The sequence below is a fragment of the Ammospiza nelsoni genome, chromosome 1 (assembly GCF_027579445.1).
Source record: "Ammospiza nelsoni isolate bAmmNel1 chromosome 1, bAmmNel1.pri, whole genome shotgun sequence".
Taxonomy (NCBI): Eukaryota; Metazoa; Chordata; class Aves; order Passeriformes; family Passerellidae; genus Ammospiza; species Ammospiza nelsoni.
The window spans coordinates 17,181,677-17,205,755 of record NC_080633.1 but is presented as its reverse complement, the minus strand read 5'-3'; the positions used below and the strand labels follow the sequence as shown (position 1 = coordinate 17,205,755).

Sequence of the window (24,079 nt, the reverse complement as noted above, 5' to 3'; positions counted from 1 at the left end):
CAACTGAAGGCAAATGGAGTTTGAGTCCTGCAGAGGAAGAGATTTTTAACAGCTCTAGAGAGGCCCCTCTTACAGAAAGAAAGAAAACAGTTAAGACAACAGCCCTCCCTCCTCTCCGCTGCATTGGTGAAATGCCAGAAGCACTTTGCTAAAGTTCACATAAGCATGGGGGAAATGGAACTTCAAACATCTGGAGAATGGAGGTCAGACAGCGCTGCAGCAGCAGCTGGCCCCGCACGCAGGAGGCGGCTGTCTGCCAGCATGTCAGCCAGGGAAGAGGTGGGATGGGGCTGGGCCTAAAAGCAAGAGCCTGGAAAACAGCAGATTGAAGTTCTATTCCTGGCTCTGCCAGACTTCCTGCTCTATGCCAAGTGAGAGCTTTGCTGCTTGTGCTTGGAGCTGTGCACCTGCACCAGAAATAGACAGGGCACAGGCGGGCACAGGTACAGGCAGCACTGCCATAGCTGCCTGCTCTGGGCACAGTGACACACAGTGACAGCCTAGATTTCTCTGTTAAACACTTTCCACCGATGTTTTTAATTGCTAATGAAAGCACACAAATGAGTCACAGGTAACACTTCATGTGCTTTGGCAAAACCTACTGTCAATTTCAGCCATTTGAGCAAACTAAATGTACATACACTGCAGTAAGAAGTCTGTTATGAACATTATTCATTAAAAAAAATAAACACTAGCTCTCCAATGACCTGTGATACATGTTTATATGGAATACAACATTTTTTGTGTTCTAGATAAGCTTCTTTTCTTTCAAATGCAACTGCTATTTCAATACCTTCTTCAAGAGCTTGAGTATAATAAACAGAAAAAAATGCATCACTAATGTAAATCTCTGTGGGAAGACAGAAGAGGAGACAAGGCAATTATCTCCACTTGCCTCCTAAAGTCTATGCTTTTCAGCACCCAATGTCAGGAGTGGGGGAAGAGAAAGAAACAGCTTCCATGGTGTTATTCCCTGTTCTGACACAAAATCCCTGATCACTCTAGAATATGGTTTCCAGTATTTGCAGCAGATTGAGCTGAGGCTGAACCCCACACCCTATCACTTTCAGAAGCACAGCACAACAGGAAGTACAGACCCAGCTCTGCATCAGATCAAAACTACAGCACATGGCAAATTAACAACTGGTAACCATTCACTTGAGTTTCACACTGCCACAAACATCTTTCTGAATGTCAGTTCTTTTACTCAGCCCTTCCTCTAGCCCACCACTTCCCCTTCACCAAGACAGGATCCCAATAAGAGAACTCCCCTCTCCTCCAGTGCTCTACACAGTGAACTGAACAGACATTTCAATGCTTAACTAACACCAGTTGCTGATTAAAATCAGTCTTTAAATTGGAAGACACTTCAAAAGAGAAGTGTTTCAACAGTACAATCCGATGGATTTCTGACAGAATAACATTTGGGATGTGCAGTCATGTTGCATTTGTATTCAGCCCTAAAGAGCAGATAAATGCTTTTGATTATGCAAAGTCAAAATTCCAGCTGTATGTGTAAGTGTATTTCAGTCTGTGAAATTAGATATCAGTAACTTCAATTTTTTTTTTTCTGGGTATTCCTGAAGATGTGCATGACTAAGTCAATTCAAAAGAAAAAAAGAAGAAAAAGAAATATGCTTATGCAAGCTTCCATATAAGAGTTCCAGCATCTTAAAGTAGCTGACTGAGTCCTTTTCCTTACTGGAAGCAATGCACTTGTCTAGAAATAAACAAAACATACAAACCTAAATATATTTTTGACTGTAGGAAAGCACAACAGAAAGGAAAAATTAAATGGCTTCTTCAGTAGTTTGGACTCACTAAGAACCACCATGGGAGTAGAACAAAACTGTATGTCAAACGAAAAGCATTTTGTGTGCCAAAAAAAGCAACTTCATAGGAGATGAACATGTGCAATTGCAAAGAGCACTGCAGGTGGCTGAAAAGGAAACCATCTAAAAAAAGCCTATGAAAAATAAACTCAACAGAACAAGTCTGAATTTTCTGAAAGTTTGTCTGAGGTAAGAGTCTGATAAAGCTGTAACAATGATGAGTCAGAATGCTCATGTCTGAACAACAAATAAAAAAAAGCCCAAAGCCCAATACTTCACATTTAGTTGTAAGTTGGCAAGTCAAATTGGGAAGAGCATGGAACAAAACCCACGCCAAAAGAAAGTGAGCTAATATTGCCTTAGCCTTAATGCATCACCTCTTCAGTGCTTTATTTAATCAGCTCTAATAGCAAAAATAATTTTTTTTCCAATAACAATGGTTATGTTATTTGGATGGGATAGTGGACTTATTGTATATTTCAAAATAATTATTATGCTAAAGAGTAAAAAATCTCACACATAAAAGCTATTCTCATTTATCACATGTATTTACTTGAAAGTGGTCTGGATTAATTTTCAGACACATTTTTCTTAAAACAAGAAAATTCCAACTAGCAAATGACCTAAAACCAACAAAAAAAATACACATACACAAAAACACCTCTCCCAAGCATGCCCCTTCTCCACATGAATTCAGGGCCTACGAGATGTCTAAGTTCTGACAGATGTCTGACAGTTCTCAGAGACTGTTTCCCACATACATAAAACAAGGACAACATGTTGGAATTACGATGCGTATCCTTTAGCTACCTGCAGATACAGTCTGATTACAAATCACCCAAGGCACAATGTTCCTTCTATCCCTCTTTGATCATGTCACCTGATGGCAGTGATACAAGCTACTGGAACATGTGCTGGTTTTCAGCTGGGTCAGCACTGCACCAGGACTAACTCAGGAGTATTAATTCAACAGCCATCACGTGGTTAAAGGTCACACTATCTACACCACAAACCTGCTTGCATTAGTGCCACAAACACAGCTTACCCTACATGAAATGTCTATTTCTCATTTCCTAAATGTTCAAGAGTAGAATATTCCACTTTGTCCAGAAGAGAACTACTAAAGTTCTGGACTTCTTTTAAAAGATTTTTTTAATAAAAATGTAGGCAAGATGCTACAGCAAACAACTTTGTTGCAGCACTACAAGGTGCTACTCCAATGGAGTGATAAACAACAACAAGGATTTGTTTCCTCTTGTTCTCCTGCCCATCAGTAAAATACAGTGGCAGGAACAATCCTCAGCCACTACAGATTCCAATCTAAAAGTTTTCAGTACACATATTCTACTTTACAGTTCACTTACTCTACTCATATTACTGTCTTCTGCATATTCTTGTAGGTAAGAGCCCTTCCATGTCCCTTGAGTACCAAAACAATCTGGGTCTGTTTCTTGCTTTCGTTTTCAGAGACAAACATAGAACAAAATGGATCCACTTCCTTACTCTGCCTGTCCTGTCTCAAACCCCCTTCAGCAAGAAGGTACATCAACACAGGACAAGATTAGAAGTATTATGAACTTCCATCAGCTCAAGCTTAAGATACTCAGGCAAAAAAGGAGAGTTGACAAAAACGCCCTCACATGTTTCCTAGGACTGTGCTGCTATTTTGGACTGAGTCATACAGACTTCTTGCAATTTGGGATATATTAAGTAAAAGCAGAAGACAGACAAGCAAATCACCAGCATGTATGACATTTACCAGTTTAACAAAGTGGGAAGGAAGGGCCAAGGCAGAGATGGAATTGCTAAACTTGCTCTAATTCTCTATTGCCATTTTTATTCTCACACAAACTCAAGCAGGAAGTTGCACATTGTTTCTGTAAATGGATTTCCCTCAGCCTCCCAATCCTTGGCCACAACTGATATGAAATACTGCAGTTCTGTCTCTTGGTAACATCCAGATAGCCTGAGAAGTCCCAGCAGCACTTACCCCATACTGAGCCACAACCTTATCCACCCTTAACTTTTTCTACCTAAGGCAGGCCCTACTGGCAGAGGGAGCCTGGCCCAAGAAGCTGTGCCATAAATCAGCCCCTCCATCTGGGTCACACCTCAGGCCTGCACAGGCACACACCCAAAATTGAGATCTTGACTTTGTCCTGTACAAGAGCAACTGAACACAAACACTGCAGCCTGATGGCAGGTTAAGAGACAGGGCAAGTCTTGAAGAGCAGTCTTGTGTGTAGGCAGAGAGACACAGGCACACCACTAGGTCCCTGCTGCTTAATGTATCATTCAACTATTGCTACAGTCAATTCATTAGACTGGTAATGTGCTCAGAATCAACAATTTCCACTGTGCAGTTATTAGCACATTGATTAAATATGATTGCAAACACTTGGGGAGAAGCAGAGCATTAGCCACTGGAGAAGACATAGAGAATGAAGCCAGTCAAAGAAGCAGCTGGAAGTCTGCAGTTTTCAAGACCTTGTCTCCAGGATAACTGAGCCCACAATTCAGGGAACAGGGGGCAGAGAACAAAACACTGTTTGTCACAAGATAATGGCAGGAAAAAGAAGACTGGCCATCTCCTGCTGTCACTTGAGGCAGAAGTAATACATATGCTACACAAATATTGACCACTGAAAAGTTTACAGGAACTGAGGAGGGCACAGGGATGCCCTGGTGAGGATGCTCCCAACACCATGGTGGGTTATAACCCTCTGAATGGCACCACACAGTTTCAAGAGGCAGCTATTCCACACCACAGTAACATGTGCACAACTGGACACTGACCTGTGCAGTGCTGGACAGCCAGACACACACTGCAGAGTCACTGAACACCTGCAGGAAACCTGAGTGCACAGGAGAGCGGTGGGGATTGACACACAGCTACCTCAGTCAGGGAGGGAGGTGCTGCTCACTTCCCAAGAGATGAAGGGTACATCACAACACTATTTCATGGGCTGCTAAAGACAGCTGTGCAAACTTCTGTGGCCTACCTCCCCCCACTGCTTTGTCTGGGGAGGTCAATGTACTTTTTGGATTTAAACTGTGTATATCCACTCAGCAATGCAGAGTGTGTTTATTCCCAGAAGTATACAGCTAATATAAACAACAACTACACATTTAAGAGCTACCACGACTAAGGAATCTCAGCAAATGAGAAGGAGGGGGAAAAGCACACAGGAAAATTATCCAAGATCTGCAGACTGCTCACAATCTGTTTTCCCAGGATGTTTGCTTAAGTCACATAATTGTTTGCAGAACCTCTGCTTTCTAAAAATGCATTTGGAAAAATTCATTCCACATTTTCTCAAATCAGTTCCTAGTGATTAGATGATGCTTTTCAATATTCTCAAAGTAGGAGACCAGTCATTCTCCAATAATGACCAGTCTGCCTCTGAAACATATTCTAGGTAAACATTTCACATGAAAATAAGTATTTTTAAAGTTTTCCAAATAATTTTTTTTAACTGTCAGATATATTTAGTCCGAATATTCAAGCCAGCTCTAGTAGAGAGCACCCCTGAAGAAATTTTTGCATTGACTGAAGGACTACACATTAATGCAGCTCAAGGAAATAGAATCTTGAAGTTACTGGGCTGAAAATAAGATGTAACTTGGAGTTGTGGTCCCCTCACTCTCCTTTTGCTCCCACGAATGGAGGTCTAGAAGTATGAAGCAAGCTAACTGGGAGTGAAGCTTGATATTCTTGCCGCCAGCCCAGGGGCACTGCAGGAGGAATCTGCTGCTTAAAGCAGCAAAATCCCCAGTGATTGAACTTGAGTTTTGCTCAGTGAAGGCTTATGGAAACCATCCCCCGCTTCCTGAGCTTTTTGTTATTTATTCATGTGCCACAGCCTGAGCTCAGAAAAGGAAAAAACTTGTTATTTTAACCAAAGCACCATGAACACCCCCAGAAATTCTCTCCTCCAGTTTTAGCATTCAGATTCCAGAGTACCATCAAACACAACCACTACACCATGAGTGCTTTGAAACTGTAATAGATGCAACACTTCTGGGGCCAGCTGTCATGCTACCATCAAAATAAGGCACTAGCAGACGTATCTATGGGTCTGAATACCATCCATAATACAAAACCAGATATGCTTAATTACACATCAGTTTAGGATGAGGCCAAACCAGGGATATGGAAGTAGTGCAATGGCCATCCTCAGTGTGAAGAGTGGAACAAATAAAATAAAGGATGATCTGGCTCCTATCAGCTTATAGGTGATATAACCCTATTGGTACTGGCTCTTAACTTGAGATTCAAAATGCATGAGGAAACTAAATCAGAATACAGTGACACAGGTAAGAGATTAGATAGCTGAGAAAGGCTAATTTGTTTCAGGCCTTTTGACTGAAGGACTTCTCTCTTTACCTTAACAACTCATAATTACATGAAGTTAGAACATTTCTGTTATGATTTGGAGGTTCCTCCATTTCACAAATGGAATTATCCTCAATTACTTCAGCATCTCACTCAACACCACAGCAGGCAAAAAGTGCCATGAGATGGAGTCTGAAATAATATCATATTTCTACCATTCTTCCTCTCTCAGAAGCCATAATCTGCTAAGACACATGCGCAGGTCAACTGCATCATTTCAAGTTAAGTTTCTTTCTTATTTTTAATATAAGTTTTAACTAAAAGAAATTCAATAACTATTTAGAGGAATGCATAAATTGCTAATCCACAACAGCAGGCATTTATTAGCTTAGCATACACTACCTTTGAGCTATTAAAGAGGAAAAAAATATGTACCCTGCTCAAAAACTTCAGTTAGCATCTTTTTCAGCCTAGCTTAGGTGACAAGCCTTTTTCACAGTAGAACTCCTCTTTTTTAGTCTTCTACTACATCTGACCATTCCTGCATCTTGCTCAATACTTGACTTAACAACACACGTAAGAAAATCCTATAAACAGACAAAGAAGGATCAGCTTCCCAAAGACAACATTTATCTTCTTTCCAGTCTGATAAAGGTTGATTTGTGGTTTGAAGGCTTATCTTGCAACCTTATAAAGCCCAGTTTTGAACACAGTTCAAAAATAATAACTTAAAATGAAAAAAAAAATAATCCTCTAAGATACTGAGTTCATCATGCAAGCAGAAATTTCTACATTCAAATCAAGCCCTTCAGTCATTATTCAATTTCCTTGTTTTTATATTTTCAAATTATGGCCCAACTGACTTTTCCTGAAGCAATTATATGTTTTATTATTTCCATCATGACCCCTCTCAACTCTAAGGTCCCCATCCTACTTGTTCTTAGTTTATATATAGAAGCCTAATAGCTTTTAATCATACCCTTGCTGCTCCTGGTCCTGCCACACAGAAGAATTTGAGATAGCATGACAAGATCAGGTTGATTACTATTTCTCTCTTGCAAGCAAGGACAGAGAAGCCAGTTAAAGAAATAGCAAGCCATGCTTCAGTCCTGGGGTGAGACCATGCTGAATTGTACCATTGGATCCATTGTAAATAATCATCCTTGGACAACGTGTGAGGGGAAAAAGAAAATGCTTTTAGGCATGAACAGGTGAAGCTACATTAAACATTAGCACTCATACAAGGACACATTCATTAAGAAGTCACAGCTACTCAGCAGATTCTCAAAGAGGAAGCAAACAACATACAAAACCATCACAATCAATATGTGATTCTGTGGTCACATATTACTTACATTTTTATGCCGATGAGACAGAATTAGGTACAATATTAGCCAAAATTATAAAATAATCTAACTATTTGTTGGAACTAGAATTTAATATTAGAGAGGAAAATGACAGCTTTAGTAAGCTACATTTTGGAATTGAGAAAGAGGCACACATACTTTCATGCTGGTTACTTCTATGTACATAGTAAACACTCCAAACAGGAATGACTGAAAGAGCAAATCATGGCCTTAGCTAATTGTCAATCAAAATGTGCTCATTCAAAACCCATTCTGTGTTTTGTCAAAAAATAAAAACCCTATATAGAGTACAGCTTTTAAACAAACAAATTTATTTCTATTTCTATTATTTCTATTTAGAGAGTTTTATTTCTATTATGGCCACAATGCCCCCTCTGTGATGGCACTTGCAGCAGGGTCAGGGAAGAATTAACAATATTCTCCAGCAAAATAAGCTGTCCCAAATAAACAATGTTCAGGGTAACCTATTTAGGTCTTTAGCCACAAATTATATCACCCAACACCATTTCACATTTTTGTGCAGTACAGGAAAGGGAAACTTCCCTCTGTGGTTTGTGACTGCCCCAGTGATGCAGAGATGATGCTGGGGAAGGGAAGGAATTCCCACTGGGGCTCCAGAGCCACACAAGTGCTCAGTAAGATTAACATAGTCGGACAGATTTTAACACTTCATACACACTTTATCAAAGTTACAAAAAACCAACAGAAGTTGTCCCAGCTTTAGAAGACCAGCTACCAAGTAATTCATAGACCTCCTATGTGTTCTCTGTATGTGTATGACCTGTAAGGGGGCTTTTACAAGACATCCATAACATGTATCAATGGGCCCCAAAAGGCTACTAATAAAGAGAAAAAAGTCAAACCAGCAGCACCATAAAAAGTGTCAGAGTTATTACTGGCTGATAAACACTCATGTGAATCATTACTTGGTTTTCCACCTGCAGATCAAAGTTAACTAAGCACTTATTACCACCTGCAGATCAAAGTTAACTAAGCACTTATTACCAGCCAGAAGAAAATACTAAGCAATTCCTATCTGAATGGCACAAGAAGTCCAGCCACAAGCACCCAGCAGGATTTTTTTCTTGAGTGGCAGCTTCAGTGATGCTGTACAATGAATGCTGTTGCTCATCTTCTTCACAGTAAGCTTCTGGTACTTGTTTTTCCCCTCAATTTCCCCAAAAAGAGTCAGTTAAAGCACACCACTACCCAGCTGACACAAAAAGCAAAATTCCAAATAGCTGCACTGGATGGCACAGGTACAATAACTGAGTAAATGCTTTGGTAGCTGGCTACCTGCTGTTTTATTAGGCACAATGTTCTTATCATCTCATACACTGCATTTATGCAATTAAAACATTGACAGAGATAAAACTTTAATTTTATCTAAACCAGGAAGTATTCATATGTGATGACTGGTGGGTTACTAAGACTTGAAACAGAAGTAAAATCACTTTCAGGCAGCAAGCTAACCAGACGCATCTGAAGAAAAAACCCCAAGATTCCTTGGAAAGTCCCAATGTGTGACTTCATATCAGGTCAGTGACGCATTTCGTCTGTATGGTTTATCTCCCAGATATGAGAGGTTTTAATGAAAAAGACTGCACAAACACTGATGCCTCCTTTGTTACACAAAATCGTCAAAAAGGCCTTTCAGAGTCATGTTCACAGTCCTGGATTTTTGGCTTTGACTTCAGAAAACAAGAGGCTGCATCAGGTCTCTTAATTTAGTATCTAGAGCTTACAGCAAAATAACCACTGAGCAGAAAGAAGGTGTTAATGGTCTAAAACACACTGAAAACTATGCATTCAGACTGCCCTTCTAGCAGACAGTGGAATGGGAATAAGCATATGAAGGAATTGATGACAGTCAAAGGCTATTAAAGTAAGCAACTTTGCTCATTCCCCAAAAATATGTTCAAAACCCTGCATTCCACCAGGGAAAAAATAAGTGTACAACAAAAGTTTCTGATTCAGTTTCTTCATCAAAGCAACTGCTCTTCCCCCTCACAGAAAGGCTGACATTGTGGTTGCTCTCTCATAGGTGTTCATAACTGAGTATCATGGGAGGGCTCTTTGATTTGTTTGTTGGTACTGTGCTGGGGTTTTCTTTTTGACTGCATCAGCTGAACTGCACAGGGATTACAGACATCCTACATGCATTCATTTGTGGACATGAAGGGAATTTCTCAGCTGAATGGCTGACAAGGCAACTCTTACACATTACACTATTTTCTGAGCAATTTATATATATCATGTAGAAGCTGATATGCACAAAGTTGAAAACAATTTTCATAAGCAGACAGATAAACAGAGCAAGCACAGCACAACTTCTTGAAGCCTTGGCCTCTATGAGGGAGAGAACAGGAAGAACAGGATGTGTGAAGCAAAGGCCACAGATAACTGTCAGCACTTTATTAGGAGAGAGAACGTCACCCAAGGCAAGCTTAATCTAAACAAAAGGTGCAAGTTTCTTGCCATATTTAGAGTATTTGTGGCTGCTGACAGGCAAAGGCAGTCCAAGAGAACCAGACAGAAGACATTAGCTTTCTAATATATACAACATTCGATGATGAACTAGTTCCTGCTGAGACTTTTGGTCTCTCCACACACTTCTGAATGTGTGGAAAGGAAAGTCTGAATGGAAGTGGAACTTACAACATTTGTAAGATATGTGATGGCAGCTTCTCCCCGACTTTGTAATTATCTTCTCCCCTCCATCACCAATCAGTTCCAATAACTTATCATATGCCTTTCAAGGATACAAAGTCAGCTTTTAGGATACATCCAGCTGCTGCAGTGTAACACCAAAAAGAGTCATGGCAGAGATCCAGTGCTGCATCACACTCCAAAATAAAAAGGCTTTTCCCATCTCCATGTACTAATCTGCCAAGCTTCAGCTTATGGCTAGCTGTTTAACATTACACTGTCACTATCAGGCAAAAGACTAACTGCAGAGACAGAAACAGACTTAAGTACTACTGGGCTACCATAACATCGCTGCTTTGCTTTTTCTTTAGCAGAGCAAACTAACACAACTCCTTCAACCTCTCCTTGCAGGCTGCTCCATGCCCCTGACCATCTCTGCATCCCTGTCTGCTGGACTCCCTAGTGTTAGTGGTTTCCCTAAATCACTCTTGAACAATACAGATGTGACACAAAAAAGAAAAAAAAGAAAAAAAAAAAAAAAAAAAAGAAAAACCAACAAGCCAGACTCAGCACTCCTGATGAAATCGCATCACTGCCTTTGATCTGTCAGCCACAATCTTCCCAAGGCAGCCCCACCACACTGCTTCTCTTATGGAGATAGCCTTGTGGTGTTGGCTCATGCTCAGCACAGCACCCATCAGCACACCAGCTCCTTTCTAACCCATTACTACTCACACAGTCTCCTCCCAGTGCATAAAAATGCACGCTGGGCCCTACCCTAGGGTGTAGGACCTTGTGCCTTGCCCAGTTTGCCAAGGATTTTGCTGGTTCAGTAAGAGTCCTGTGTACTGAAGCTCTGCCCTTGAGTGCATGAATCACCTTTCCTAACTTAGAGTTAGTCCCAGATTTGTTGAGGATATGCTTTATGTTCTGAATGGTCTCCAAAGAATGTTCTGAACACTGTGGGCTCCAGTACTGACCCTGCTGTTAGTAGCAGTCAACCATTTGCTAGTTCTGGCTGATCTTCTCTCCAATTAACAGTCCTTCCATCTAGCCCATATGTTCTTTAGGCCAGAGACAAAGGTCAGGGGTCTAAGCATGTACTTCTTTTAATGAGGCAACTTCAGCATAGAAGTACCTGGACAGCTGTACTTTGCAAGCACAGTCACCATTAAGAGGATCTGGAAAGGTCTTTTGCTCCCATCTGTAAGTGTACCAAAGTACTTCATGTAATTGCTTTTTTCTAGGCATGACCATCCACATTCATCAGCAGATCTGTCACATTTTCTACCCTGTTTCTACTTCTTGGCTTTCAAAAATGAATTAAACTATGCTGTGATCATACAGCACAATCCCTAAATGCAGTATCACATTAATCCAAAGCACACACACACCTTGAAAGCTCTTTTCCACAAAAACTCAATCATAAAGAGTCACCACTGTACCTGCACTGCCTTTTGCCTCTTCAAACACCAGAGATGGGCTGAGCATGTAACAGCTCTTGTGCTCCTCCTCCCTGCCAAACACCAACTTGCTGCTGCTTTGGAGCTCACTCCTTACAGCCCCACAACATGTTCAGCAGGACTTCTCTGAAACCTAACCCTCAGTCCTGACTGGCAGCAAACCCACTGGAAAGGCCTTAGTATTTGGGATTGTCCATGTGTGATTCAACACAGGCTACAGCTGCAGGACTCAGCCTACAAGCAGATATCTGTTTATCTGCACTGTTGCCCTGACTTTACCTACACACCCATGCCACAGCAACACAAGGCATTTGGCTTTCTGCTTGCACATAGCACTTGAATTACACATGCAATTAATTAGACATGGATGGTAACAGGCAAGATTCTTCTGAACTAATTCAGGGGAGTTTTTAAATTATTTTTTTAGTTCTAAAAGCTTATCACTTTAAATGGCAACAAAAAAATGTGTGTGTATCTTTTTTTGCTGAGAGTGATGTTTTCAGAACACTTTCTTGCAATAGTCTCTATTTTGTATTAGAGGAGCGCTTCAGATGCAAAAGAAAATCTTCACACTGAATATTTAAGAAGGGCAGTGTTTCCCAGTGAAAATTATAATTTCTTTAAAAGGAGACTATTGCTTTCTTCAAGCCTGGATTTAAATACTGAGCTATTTTAAAACTGTTTATGTAGAGGGGAAAAAAAGGAATAGTTGCTACATCCAGTGCTGCAGCTCTGACATAAACATGAGCACTGATCTGTTACATTTTTCAGTTTTGACACAGTAAACAAGGATGCCCCTGTCAACCTCTTTCCTCTGAGAAATCTGGCTGCCCCATCTTCATTCTCTTGAACTTTATGGAAATGAAGCAGCAAAAAATGTATCTTAAAGTACTTGTTTTAAGTCAACTTTCATTTCCAAGAAGAGGAGAGGAAGAGCTGAGCACAACCAAGAATCAGTGCTGAGTACAGAGGGATGATCACTTCCCTAGTCCTGCTGGCCACATTACTTCTGACACAGGCCAGGACGGCACTGGTGGTCCTGGCCATCTGGGCACATGTTGCATCAGGTTCAGCTTCTGCTGACCAACACCCCCTGGTCCTTTCTTGCTGGGCAGCTTCCCAGATACTCCTCCAAGCCTGGAATGCTGCATGGAGTTCTAGTCCAACTGCAGCACCTGGCACTTTGTCTCAGTGAACCTCAGACCACCAGCCTGTTCCATTCCATCCAGCCTGTCCAGATGCCTGTTCAGAGCTTTCCTGCCCTCCAGCAGACCAACGCTTCCACCCCACTTGCTGTGTCTGCAAACTGACTGAGGGTGCTCCCAATCCCTTCATCCAGAGCATTGATAAAGTTATTAAACAGGACCAGCCCCAATACCAAATCCTGGGGAACACCACTGGTGACCAGTGACCAGCTGGATGTAGCTCTATTCACCAACACTCCCGGGTTTGGCTATCTGTAGAGTTTTCTACCCAGCAAAGAGCACACCCATCCAAGCCACGAGCAGCCAGCTTGTCCCAGAGATGCTGTGGGAAATGGTGTCAAAGGCTTTACTAATGTCCAGGTAGACACATCCACAGCTTCTCTCTCATCTGCTAAGTGGGTCTCTTTGTCATGGAAGGAGATCAGGTTGGTCAAGCAGGACTTGCCTTCACAAACCCATCCTGGCTGGGCCTGATTCCCTGGTTTCATGCGTCACAAGTTAGAGCACAAGATGATGTGTTCCATGACCTTCCCTAGCACCAAGGTCAGGCTGACAGGCTGGTATTCCCTGGATCCTGCACTTGGCCTTTCTCTTAGGATGGTGTCTAGCCCATTTGCTAAGTTAATGCCTTCAGTGAAGTCTTGATGCTCGTGTTGGTGCCAAGTGTACACTTATTATCTTTTCCCCCCCAGATCTTGCCTAACAGGCTAACTAGGATCCCTTATACCAGACAGGTTTTCAAGCTTCTCCAGAAGAGTGACCAAGTCTCTGCTCTGCCATATCAGAGCAGCTTGGAAAGGTCAGGTCAGCTTGGCAACACTCCAGGTCAACATGAAGGATTTAAACCAAAGAGCTGAGCTCTATGTACACAGCCCCCTGTACTGGGTGTAGTGAACAATCACATGGCAGGTCACTCCAGACTCAGGCATTACAGCTTGAAAGACAACAGTAACTACAGAAAATACAGATGCATCTGGGCAGGTTTTTGCTCTGGCTGCTATGAGAAAGCAATTCCATTGCCTCCACCTCAGAAAAGTGCTCCCTCACCATACTGCGATTACTCATGTGAAGCCTCTGTGTTTGTGCTTAACCAGAAACCAAAGCCAAATAAATTGTTTCCTATAAAACCAAGCACAATTTCCATCTGTAAAATTAGGCTCCAGTAACAACATAACACACTAATTCATCACCTAACTTTTCATGAGTGTTTTTTCCAGTGAAGAGGATACAAAGCTAGGAAAAATACAGAGTGGCTACTAATCAGGCTTAGCTATCCAGGGATTTAGCTTAGAGTCATTCTGGAGAACATGCACAGTGAACTGAAAAAACAGTATGGAAACAGAAACTGCCTGGGCTCAGAAGAGCCACGGGACTTTCTTCCTTAGAAGAACTATCAAATTGTACCTTATTTCACAGACAGCTGCTCTTTTTTGCAAGCCCCAGAATCAAGTAATTGACCTGGCAATGCCTCAGCTCTGTGCTTCTAGGCAATACTTCTTAGAATGCCTTATAGAGAATTTGTTCATCCTCAAGCTTTAGTAACATGAAAATATTCCCAACTGATACAGGCACAGGGAAGGACAGTCTGGAGATCCCAAAGCATTTCACAACAACAGTCTATCACAGCAATTGTACAGCCGATTTAAGAAAGGCAGTTAAAGCATTTGAGCAGAAACACTTCAAAGCAAATAGCTGAGCTGGTATGTGTGCATTATCTGTATCCAGTTTAATTCTACAAAATTAGTCTGCAGAGGTTCATTTATAAGCAAGGATTAGTTTCAGGCAAGACCAACCAGGACAGAAACTACAAGCAAGTGACCTTGTTAAACACTCCTCAAAAGCTTTACAAAGCACTGATTGTTCACAGCCTTTAGCAAACAGCTCATGTATCAGGTGACTCAACAGCTTTCAGCATAGTGCCTTCAGTCCAAGCAGCAAATAGTACAGTGGGTTAACACCTTTTATGCTAGTATCAAACATTTTGGCTTTTTCCATGGTTAGCCATACTAGCTGGTCAATGAGAATTTAAAAATAATCACTTGACACACACACTGCAGCTCTCAAACACTTAAAAAAAGATGCGCTCAGTACAAGAGGGCATCCAATGCTTGGGAAAATCTGTAGATTCAGTTCTTTTTTCAGCCATTTCTTAAAAGGTAGTCATAATCCCAGCATCTCTGAATACTTAACAGAAAAAAAAAAGCAATTTCATTTCCTCCTACTTTCCTGTTTCAGTAGCAGGTACTTTTTAAATACTTCACACAGCTTTTAGCAGTGTTTAGTTCTCAGCACACGTTAACCTCATACGCCTTTTTGATAGGTTTGTTACTAGGAGGGCCCTTCCATATGCACTGGAGTCTTCTCCCTGCTGACATGCTTTTGATAAAACCACTGTGCTGCCATTTCACAAAGATGTTTAGAAACCACAACTCTAAAAATCCAGTAAGAGTTAGCAGGGCTGGGAAGGGAGACAGCAGAGACCATAAGAAGCATTTTCTTGCACTTATTTGGTCTAAGGTGTACCACCAACAGGATGCTGGTAGACCAACTAAGGTTTTTAATTCACTGGCTGCACTGAAAAACTTTTTAGGTTTCATCCTGTGCTATTTGTTTACAAAACGTCTCAAAGAGACATAGGGCAAAGCCCAGTGAAGATCTGACTGAATTTCAGTAAGAGCACAAGAGAGCGGACACTGGGCTTTTAACAACTCCCTCAAGCCCACTTCAGAACAGCAATGTAAGGGTGAAATAACCGAGTCCTGTCCCTGCCTGCACTGGCACTAAGATGGCACACACCTGGTTATGCAGCAAGCCACTTCCAGATTAAACACAACAGACACTTTTGGCTGAGGTAGCATACAATCAGGCCAATGACCAGGTACAAGGCAGGCAGCAGCAGCAATGCTTCCCCCCCACAGAAGCAGGCAGCCAGGGTGAAGCTTCAGCCAGGGAAATACAGGCTGCCACAGAGAGGGACAGAACTATTCTTTCCTGCCATCTATCTCCATGTCCTCAGTGCAGAAACTCCAGTAATACTGCAGCCACAGTTCAGGTCAGGTCAGCTCACTCATTCAGCTGCCTTGGCTGGGAAGGAGTTTGGCTTGAGCAGGTAGTGGCAGCATGTGAATCCCTCTCCCCTTCCACACAGCACATGAAATTATATCCTGCAAGGCTATGAAAACAAATGAACTCACTGCATGTGTTAAATAAAATACCACCTCCCATATGGCACTTCTAACTGGATTTCCTTCAGAAACACAATCCTTCTCTCTAGCCCTCCCTCAAGCACAGCTTCAGATCTTAAAATCTTAATAATTAATTTCTGCTTTAAATCAAATAAAATCCCAGCATTCTTGATACAGGAACTAATTTTTTTTTAGGTCATGATCTTAATTACAAAGGATGTTTCATAAACATTAGAAAGAAAAAAGCCTTACCATTTTCTATCACAATAAAGAAATCAACATAAACTATCCAACTCAATAATAAGAGACACAATAATGCCTCCTCCAACACTGTCAGTCCTCTATTAAAAAAGAAAAGAGGTTACCTGGGAGATATGGTTGATGGAGGACTCCATCCTCCGTAGCTGGGACGCCTGGATGTCCAGCAGTTGTAATACATTGTTGGCCAGTGCATTGATCTGATAAGCAACACTGGCTAGAGACTGAGTTGTGTAGGCTTTGGTCTCTTCTAATGCTTTCCTTTTATCTGGAGCCTGTAAAGCAAAACAACAAGACATCTGGTTTAGGCCAGGAAGTGGATGGGGAAAATGGACAGGAACAAAAAATACAACCGGCATTTGGAAGAATCTGTAATAAAGAAGGTCTGGCTGAGCAGCCAAAGTACTTGATCTGCATGAGATTTTTTAAAAAAGCTCAATCATACAGAAGCGAGAAAGTATTTCAAATATATTTAACAATAATAAATTTAGATGCCAAGAAACAATTCATTCAGTAGGAAAAACAACACTACCGTGATTTGTTGGAATTGATTTTTTAAAGCCTGTTCAATTCCTCATTTCTCAAATAGCCTCCAAATCCCCATGACTACTGAAATGCTCCTTTTGGAATTTCTTATGAGGTCATGCAGCCCAGGCTAATTAAGACAGAAAAATATTTTCCCACAGTTGGGTGTCCCCTATTCCACATGCTATCTACAAAGCCCACCCTCCAGCTATGCTGGCTACTACTCCCACAGACCAGGAGAAGGATGAGCAGAGCATCAGGATGGCATGCACAGAGGCCTCCTGCATACAGGAGTACTTGTGAAATTATCCCTCCTCACACAAAAGCTTAATAAACTTTCCTGGACAGCTGAGAAAGTTCATCACTGATATTCTGAGGCATCAGAAGGGAATATATGCTTTCCCCTGAAGGGTAAAAATAAAGGGAAAGGGTAACCTTCCCACTGAAATCCCACCTTGCTAAGGTAAATTCCTCAGTCTGTCCTGAGGCATGGCTCCCTAGTCAGAGGGCAAGTTACTGCCCAAGATCAGGAACTGATTACATGACTTGAGCTGCATGGCCCAAGTAAGTCCCTCCTCTCTGACAGAACAGGAGATACCAACAGTACCTCTACCACGAAAACACACAGACAGAACCCCTTTTGAAGCACTCCCTGTATCACACCTTAGGAGATGGCAGTGGAGGCCATGTATTTCATCTGTTACCCAATTTGCAAACTGCAACTATCCAGAATTTCCTTCCACTTGCAATAGAGATGCACTGCATAAGGAAGAGTTTGCCGTACACAATGACTCAGTGCTAATTTCTTCCCAATTTTACGTATTTGTGGAACAAACACTAGACCTCAGCAACCAATAGAAAAAGTCCATATTAACAGCCCCTTCTAATTAGACTTCTATTTTTATTGTTGATTTCTTTGAATAACACTCTACACACATTGCACGCAAGAGTTACGTTAAGCACAAAGCAAGGAAACAAAGACACTCCATTAGCATTCAACTAAGCCCTATGCTTTCCACTTTCCAAACACTCATTTTTAAGTCCTGTCTCTTATTTTTAAGAAGAAAAGCAGAAGGCAAGCTGTTCATATACATTATAAGACTTGCATCATCACCTAAATACTGCAACATGCTATGCTATGCTACATTTTGCTCATATATTATTTAAACACTGGTGAGTTCCCCAATCCAGAAATTTTGTTCATATTCATGACTAACATTCCTAGCAATGTTTGACACTTATTAGTGACACTTGACACTTGGTTAATGCCATCCTTCAAATGGAATTCATATACAGATGCCTTGTAAAATGTGAAGCAGCAAGAATGGTTCAATGTAATCTGCTGCCAAAAGGCAGAACAGCTATTGCATGTACTAAGGAGGGACTATGTAAAACTCCATTTTCTAGTATTTCCAAATGCAAACAAAGTTACCTTTCGTCTAAAAAAAAAGTACTGTCATTTCTAGCTGTCAGGAAAACATAGTAAAAGTCACTTTGCTTCTTCAGAAAACATAACCTGCAAAATAACTACTAAAGGTTCAAAAAAAATTTCTGAAAGCTGGTTTTCCAAAGAGATATTTTAAACTTCAACTCACAACTAGCAGTGACTTTAAAAACATTGTCCTATTGAACTACAGCCTAAAGATAACAACTTTATCATACTTTAACTTCTGCCACTGTGGAAAATGGTAAAAATGCAGGTAGCAGATCAGTGGCCTCTGAAATAAATGTAAACTGAAATAGATACAACTAATAAAGCAGCAGTCAACATTAATGCAACTTCATATAAACTCAAGTGGAGATCTGCAGCCTTTACTCAAGCAGTTTTCTTATTACAAAGTTTCAATTAAATACTATTAGGCTAAACACTAAGAGGTGACAAAGTCACAGCACTCAATTACTGAGTGTTGTCAAAGAAGAAAACTTCAGCGTGTAACAAGTTTCTTTTCATCTGTAATGATTCGTAGATTAAATGTCTTGCTCTCATTTGCCTAAGCACCAAACGTTTTAGTTATTTGCTCAAATTACTACTTTGGCAGCAGGATTAAATAAACACAGTTGAGATGTGGAATGCATTTCATGTCCTATAAGAACTAGATCAGGAACATTTTCCAGCCTTGCAGATAATTCAGGCAATTTCAGTTTGCCGATTAACAGTTTAGATTAGAACTTGACATACAGTCCTTTGCATTATTTTAATGCAAACTGCTGGCATCACAAGACATAAGCTAAAAGCTTCACAGACAGCAAAGGCAGGAGGGTAGAGGGAGAAGCCAAGAACTGTGTGACAGAAACAGGAGGGAGCAGAGACTTCCAATGTTCTTCAGCTGTTACTTTCACATCTTTTCTTAAGCAAAAACTGAAAGCAGACTAGAAGACAGCACATGTGTTTACATTCAATGTAATACATAAGTACTAGTTAACCACTCCATTTTGACACAACACAATACAAAGATTGTCACCTGACTTCTTTCCTAATGGTTCAGAATTACTTTGCAATCTAGTATTAAAAGCTTCAAAGAAATTGTTTTTTCAGAAGTTGTCCTTGATATAAACAAAATTTTGATCCCCTTTAGTAGCAAAGTGGATATTCTTTACAGAACATCATAGCTTTTGAAGATTCCCTTCTGTAAACTCCCACCTGTATCCCCAGTTCACCTTAAACAGCCATTTGACTATGACAAAATTGCTGTTTGAAACTGCCTTCACATAACTAGATTAAATACTAAAAAAAATTAAAAAGAAAACCTCACATGTAATTTAATGGGACACATAAAAAGAGTTAAAACTGCATGGCAATCCACACAAAAATACATACCATGTATTTTTGTCAAATGAAACTTGGATTATAAACTTCCTTGAAGAGTTTACATAAATACTATTGTAAAGTCAAAACTGGTTCTGCACCCAAGCAATTGACACAATAAAAGCAGAGCAGAAGCTTAATTACTGACTCGCCAGTTCAGTGACATGTCAAGGTCACTGATGAGGAATCTCTCCACCACTCTACAGCTGATCTTTACAAGTCTCATCTTCCCCCTCTCCAAACTGCCACCCACACAGGCACATCCCCACAATGCTGTGTGTGCATTGTTCAAGCCATCTGCCCTCCCAGCTCCCTCTCTCTCAGCTAATTCCCACCATGTGCCAGTTCATACAGCACACAGCATGTACAGGCTCCCTCCACAAATCTCATCAGCTCACACTGCAAAATCATCTTCAGAAGTCAAACTTTCCTCTTCAAACACACTAGTTCATACCCTCAGTACCTACTGTCCAACCTCTCTTCTCCCTCTTTCAACTTCAGTTCCATTCCCCGTGCTTGAAACTCCCTGCAAGATAAATTCCCCACCAGAACAACTGGTTCCATTTGACAAAGGTCAGAAAGCAGCTTATCAGATCACACCAAAGCTGGCTGGCCTAGCAAAAGCAAATCAAAATGCCTCCTTAGTATGTGCCATGGATTGCTCCACATATTTCATCTTCAAGCTGTTGGAATATGTGCAAATTCAAGCAGAGAAAAACTCATCTAGGATAAACTACTAACAGAGAACTGCCTTAAAGCGGCCCAATAATCAGTAAGTGAAACAGAGCTCTAAAGTATTGAGAGCTCAATAGCTCTTCAGATGCTTGGAGTTCTGTTGCTGGCTTGATCACTCTCAGCAATCAACTTTACACTCAGTTCTATTTGCCTCTGCTGTCACTGCTTATGCACCTTTAAAATGCAACACTGCAGTACATTTGCTTCACAGCAAACACAAGAAAATTGTTCAGTCTTATGCTTTGGTATTTTTGAAAAAGAATTCTACCTATCATTAGTTGATTAATGATAAAATTAGGATTACTACAGTCAGTTGCCACAGGAATTCAGCAATCTCTATCGGGCATCACAGAATGCATTCACAGAATACAACTATGCAAAGTCATCAATACATTCATTAGTATTCTCTTGTGTTCATCTCATCATGCATCTATCTTTGGTATTTAGAGAATGCTTTCTGATAACACAAGCACTACAGTGGAGTTTCCAAGTTCTGTTTTCTTCACTAAGGTCTTGCCATTTTAGCTCAGAGATCCGTACCAACCACCCAGTCAAAATTTCATCTTATGGGCTTGTGTTAACTTCAACCTACAGCAACTTTTCAAGTCAACAGGAAATACTTCTACAGAATGGTGAAGATGTACATTCTCCTAGACATCAATATTTTAACCTGCCTGAGAAACACCTGGGGCACTTCAAAATGGAAGGAATGGACTTCTGACATTCTGACTTCTGGTTTCCACGCTCAGAAAACAGGAACACACCTCCCTAAAGTGGTGGCTTGTAACATGATGTGGAACTTCAGATATATGAGTCTGAAGCTGCTGCTTCACTGATCTGATAAGGTTTTTAACAAATCAAAGCTGATCTTGAGGGTTTCTTTGTTACTTCTGACTGCTAATTGCAAAAAGCTTGGACATCTCTAAACTATTCAAAATATATGTTCTTAGACCAAGTGGTTCACATCCAAGCAGTAGTTTTTAAAAAAGTTTAAATACGCCGTATACACTAGATTAGACTTTTGGCTCAGGAGCTAAATGTAATTTATGCTGAAAGCCATGTCCCAAGATTACTGCAAATAACTGAGGAGCTACATACTGAAATAAGTAGGTACCCCACAGATACAGGTTCTCCCTTATCTGTTTTTCATAGAGCTTGTCAGACTGCTTTGTAAACACACTGCACCACAGTAGACTTTTTGGCTGTTATGGATGGTTATTACATCAGAGTATCAGTTATACATTAAAGAAAAGAGAAACACTGACAAGTCACAGCAGCAAATGCCACAGGTTTCTACACTCTGAAGAAGTTTCAGGAGCTAACTACCTACCTGGAAGTCATCCAAGTAGATCTACACAGATTGTGGTTATTAGTAGCAGGTACTCAGCAGGGAGCATTCAGGGTTTTTATCACCACAGATACAGCCTTAAGGGATATATGATACAGCATTCCAAAGTGGCATGGGAAACTAAGGTTTCAAAATTTACCAAAGGGAGTGCTTACATTACATATGCCATGCAGGTTAAAAATAAAGTATCAATCAGTATGTATGTCAATTGTCTCCTGCAACAGGTTTACAGCACTTGTGCCATACAACCAATTCCATTGAAGAAATTCTCTCTGCAATGCATTAGGCCAGGCAATACTTCAAGGGGATGGATGATGTGCTGAGTACATCCCAATATCCACAGAGTAATATCTGGCCTGGAATTTACCTGCCTACAGCTTGGACTGTTCTTTACTGATCAGCAGCCCAATTCCCCCACTGGAAAGTGAAGCAAGCCATCAGAAGGGTTAGCTCAGAAGTTCAAACTCAACCCTTGTCCAACTTATTAGGACAAGAGACACCCTCCTACAGCATCCCACAGCACCAGATAAGGCTGCAGAAAATCACCAGTACACTTCACCTAATGTCTCAGTTCAGCTTAAGCAGATCACTATCCATATTCTTGTTACTGAAACCCCTTGCTCTGCCATTCATATAATTATTATCATCAGTAAAAACAACTGTGGGAAATTTAAAAAGCAAGCTTTGTGGGGACAAAGAACAGGAAGGGACTTAGTCCAAGTACAGCCTGTTAAAATGACAGGACCAACCCAGCCTCCATACAAAGCAGCACTAGAGCCAAAAGCCACACACATTCCAGACCACTGGCAAATCTCAAGTAAAATTCTGCATCACAGAGATCAGTACTAAAGTTCATGCAATACAAAAATGTTCAAGGGTTTTACTCAAGTGAGTTTTATCACAACTTGTCATGTTGTTGTAGCTTTCTACCATTCCTGGATTTGTGTAATTTGTGCAAGTAAAAGCTCAAGATTTTAATTACCCCACAGCCTGCAAGATATTAATAGCAACATATTGCAGTCACTGAACATGTCCACCTCCTGTCCAAGGCCTCTCCAGGGGGCTGGCAGTCAATCCTTCACTGACAGAAAACAAGAAATAGAACAGACTATTCAGCACATAGTGAGAAGTAGTGTCAAATAGAAATATCAAAGCTCTCAATCACTTAAGTAACTAATTGTTCCAGGAGTATAGAGGAATCTGAAAGCCAGGTAAGGTACAGAAGGATGCCTAACCATTAAGAGCAAGACACCCAAGACACCTCTCACTATGGAAACCCCAAAACCAGCATGATTAAAATTCTTTCAAGTTCATTCAGTAAACAGTAATTCTTTGTATCTACTAAGGCAGAAATCCTCAATAAACACAGCAAAGCTAGCATCTACCATTCAACTCCAGGGAATTTCCTTCCAGCATCTAAGACAAAAAAACCCACTGGTATGAAATAATACAATGTCTGTTGAGTTTCTCCAGATAAGATGAAGTAACTCAGCTAGACAAAACACAGAGAAACTGGAAGAACTTGAAATCTCTTCTCCCCAGGTAAAGACCTTGCATAATAAAGCTGGAATTCATTCAAGGCACCAGAAGATGAGATGATCACCAACACCACTACACCACAGTCCACAAACCAGATTTCAATCTGTTTCTTTTTAGAAACACTATCTTGACAAAAAACATTGACTAGGCAGCTTCTTTATCTCAAGGGTCAAGACACACACCAAATTACTGTTTAACAAACACATACAGCAGTGTAACCAGCAGTGCCTGTAATTCCCAAACTCTGTTTCAGACAAGCCCTTCCCCCAAATCCTGTATGCACGAGACAATCAGCTAGAAGCAAATCCTTCATTTCCATCAATAATATTCCCCTGACCAGTCCTGAATAGCCTTGATAGCAAATTAGCATTTGTATGGGCTGAGACAAAATTTAGTCGATCTCACTGTGTCCCCGATTTTCTTTCACTTGCATTTTCCATTCTGTTGATTAACTATAAATAGAAGAGTCTCAATTTTTTAAATTATCCTCTTTTTTGAGGAAGGTAGAGGGAGAAAAGCTTCTTTATTAAGGGGAGAAGTTAATTCTAATAGAAAGTTTAAGGGAAATACATATATCATTCATATATATACATACACACTTAAATAATAAATAAATTTTAAAAACAACAACTGAGGAATTCCATGTTAATCCAGGCTGCAAACATTACAGCAAGAAATAAATCTCTCCACTAGGAATGTGATTTATAAAACAATGCAGACTCTGACAGATGGAGCCTGGGAAGGTACATGCCAGCTGCTCTGTTAGTAGCATTTTCTGCCCAATGCAACAAAAAAGGTTCATTGGCTCTGGACTAAGCCACTCCTCTTATT

The 24,079-nt window shown here is 40.7% G+C and overlaps 1 protein-coding gene across 11 annotated transcripts in view; it reads right to left on the bottom strand.

Moving 5' to 3' along the window:
- Positions 1-24,079, bottom strand: part of ABI1 (abl interactor 1) — a 77,011-nt gene that overhangs the window by 37,635 nt on the left and 15,297 nt on the right. For all 11 annotated transcript variants that reach the window (XM_059493536.1, XM_059493462.1, XM_059493490.1 and 8 more), the window contains exon 2: positions 16,403-16,570. In XM_059493536.1, the coding sequence (XP_059349519.1) occupies positions 16,403-16,570 (168 nt within the window). The remainder of the gene's footprint in view (positions 1-16,402; positions 16,571-24,079) is intronic.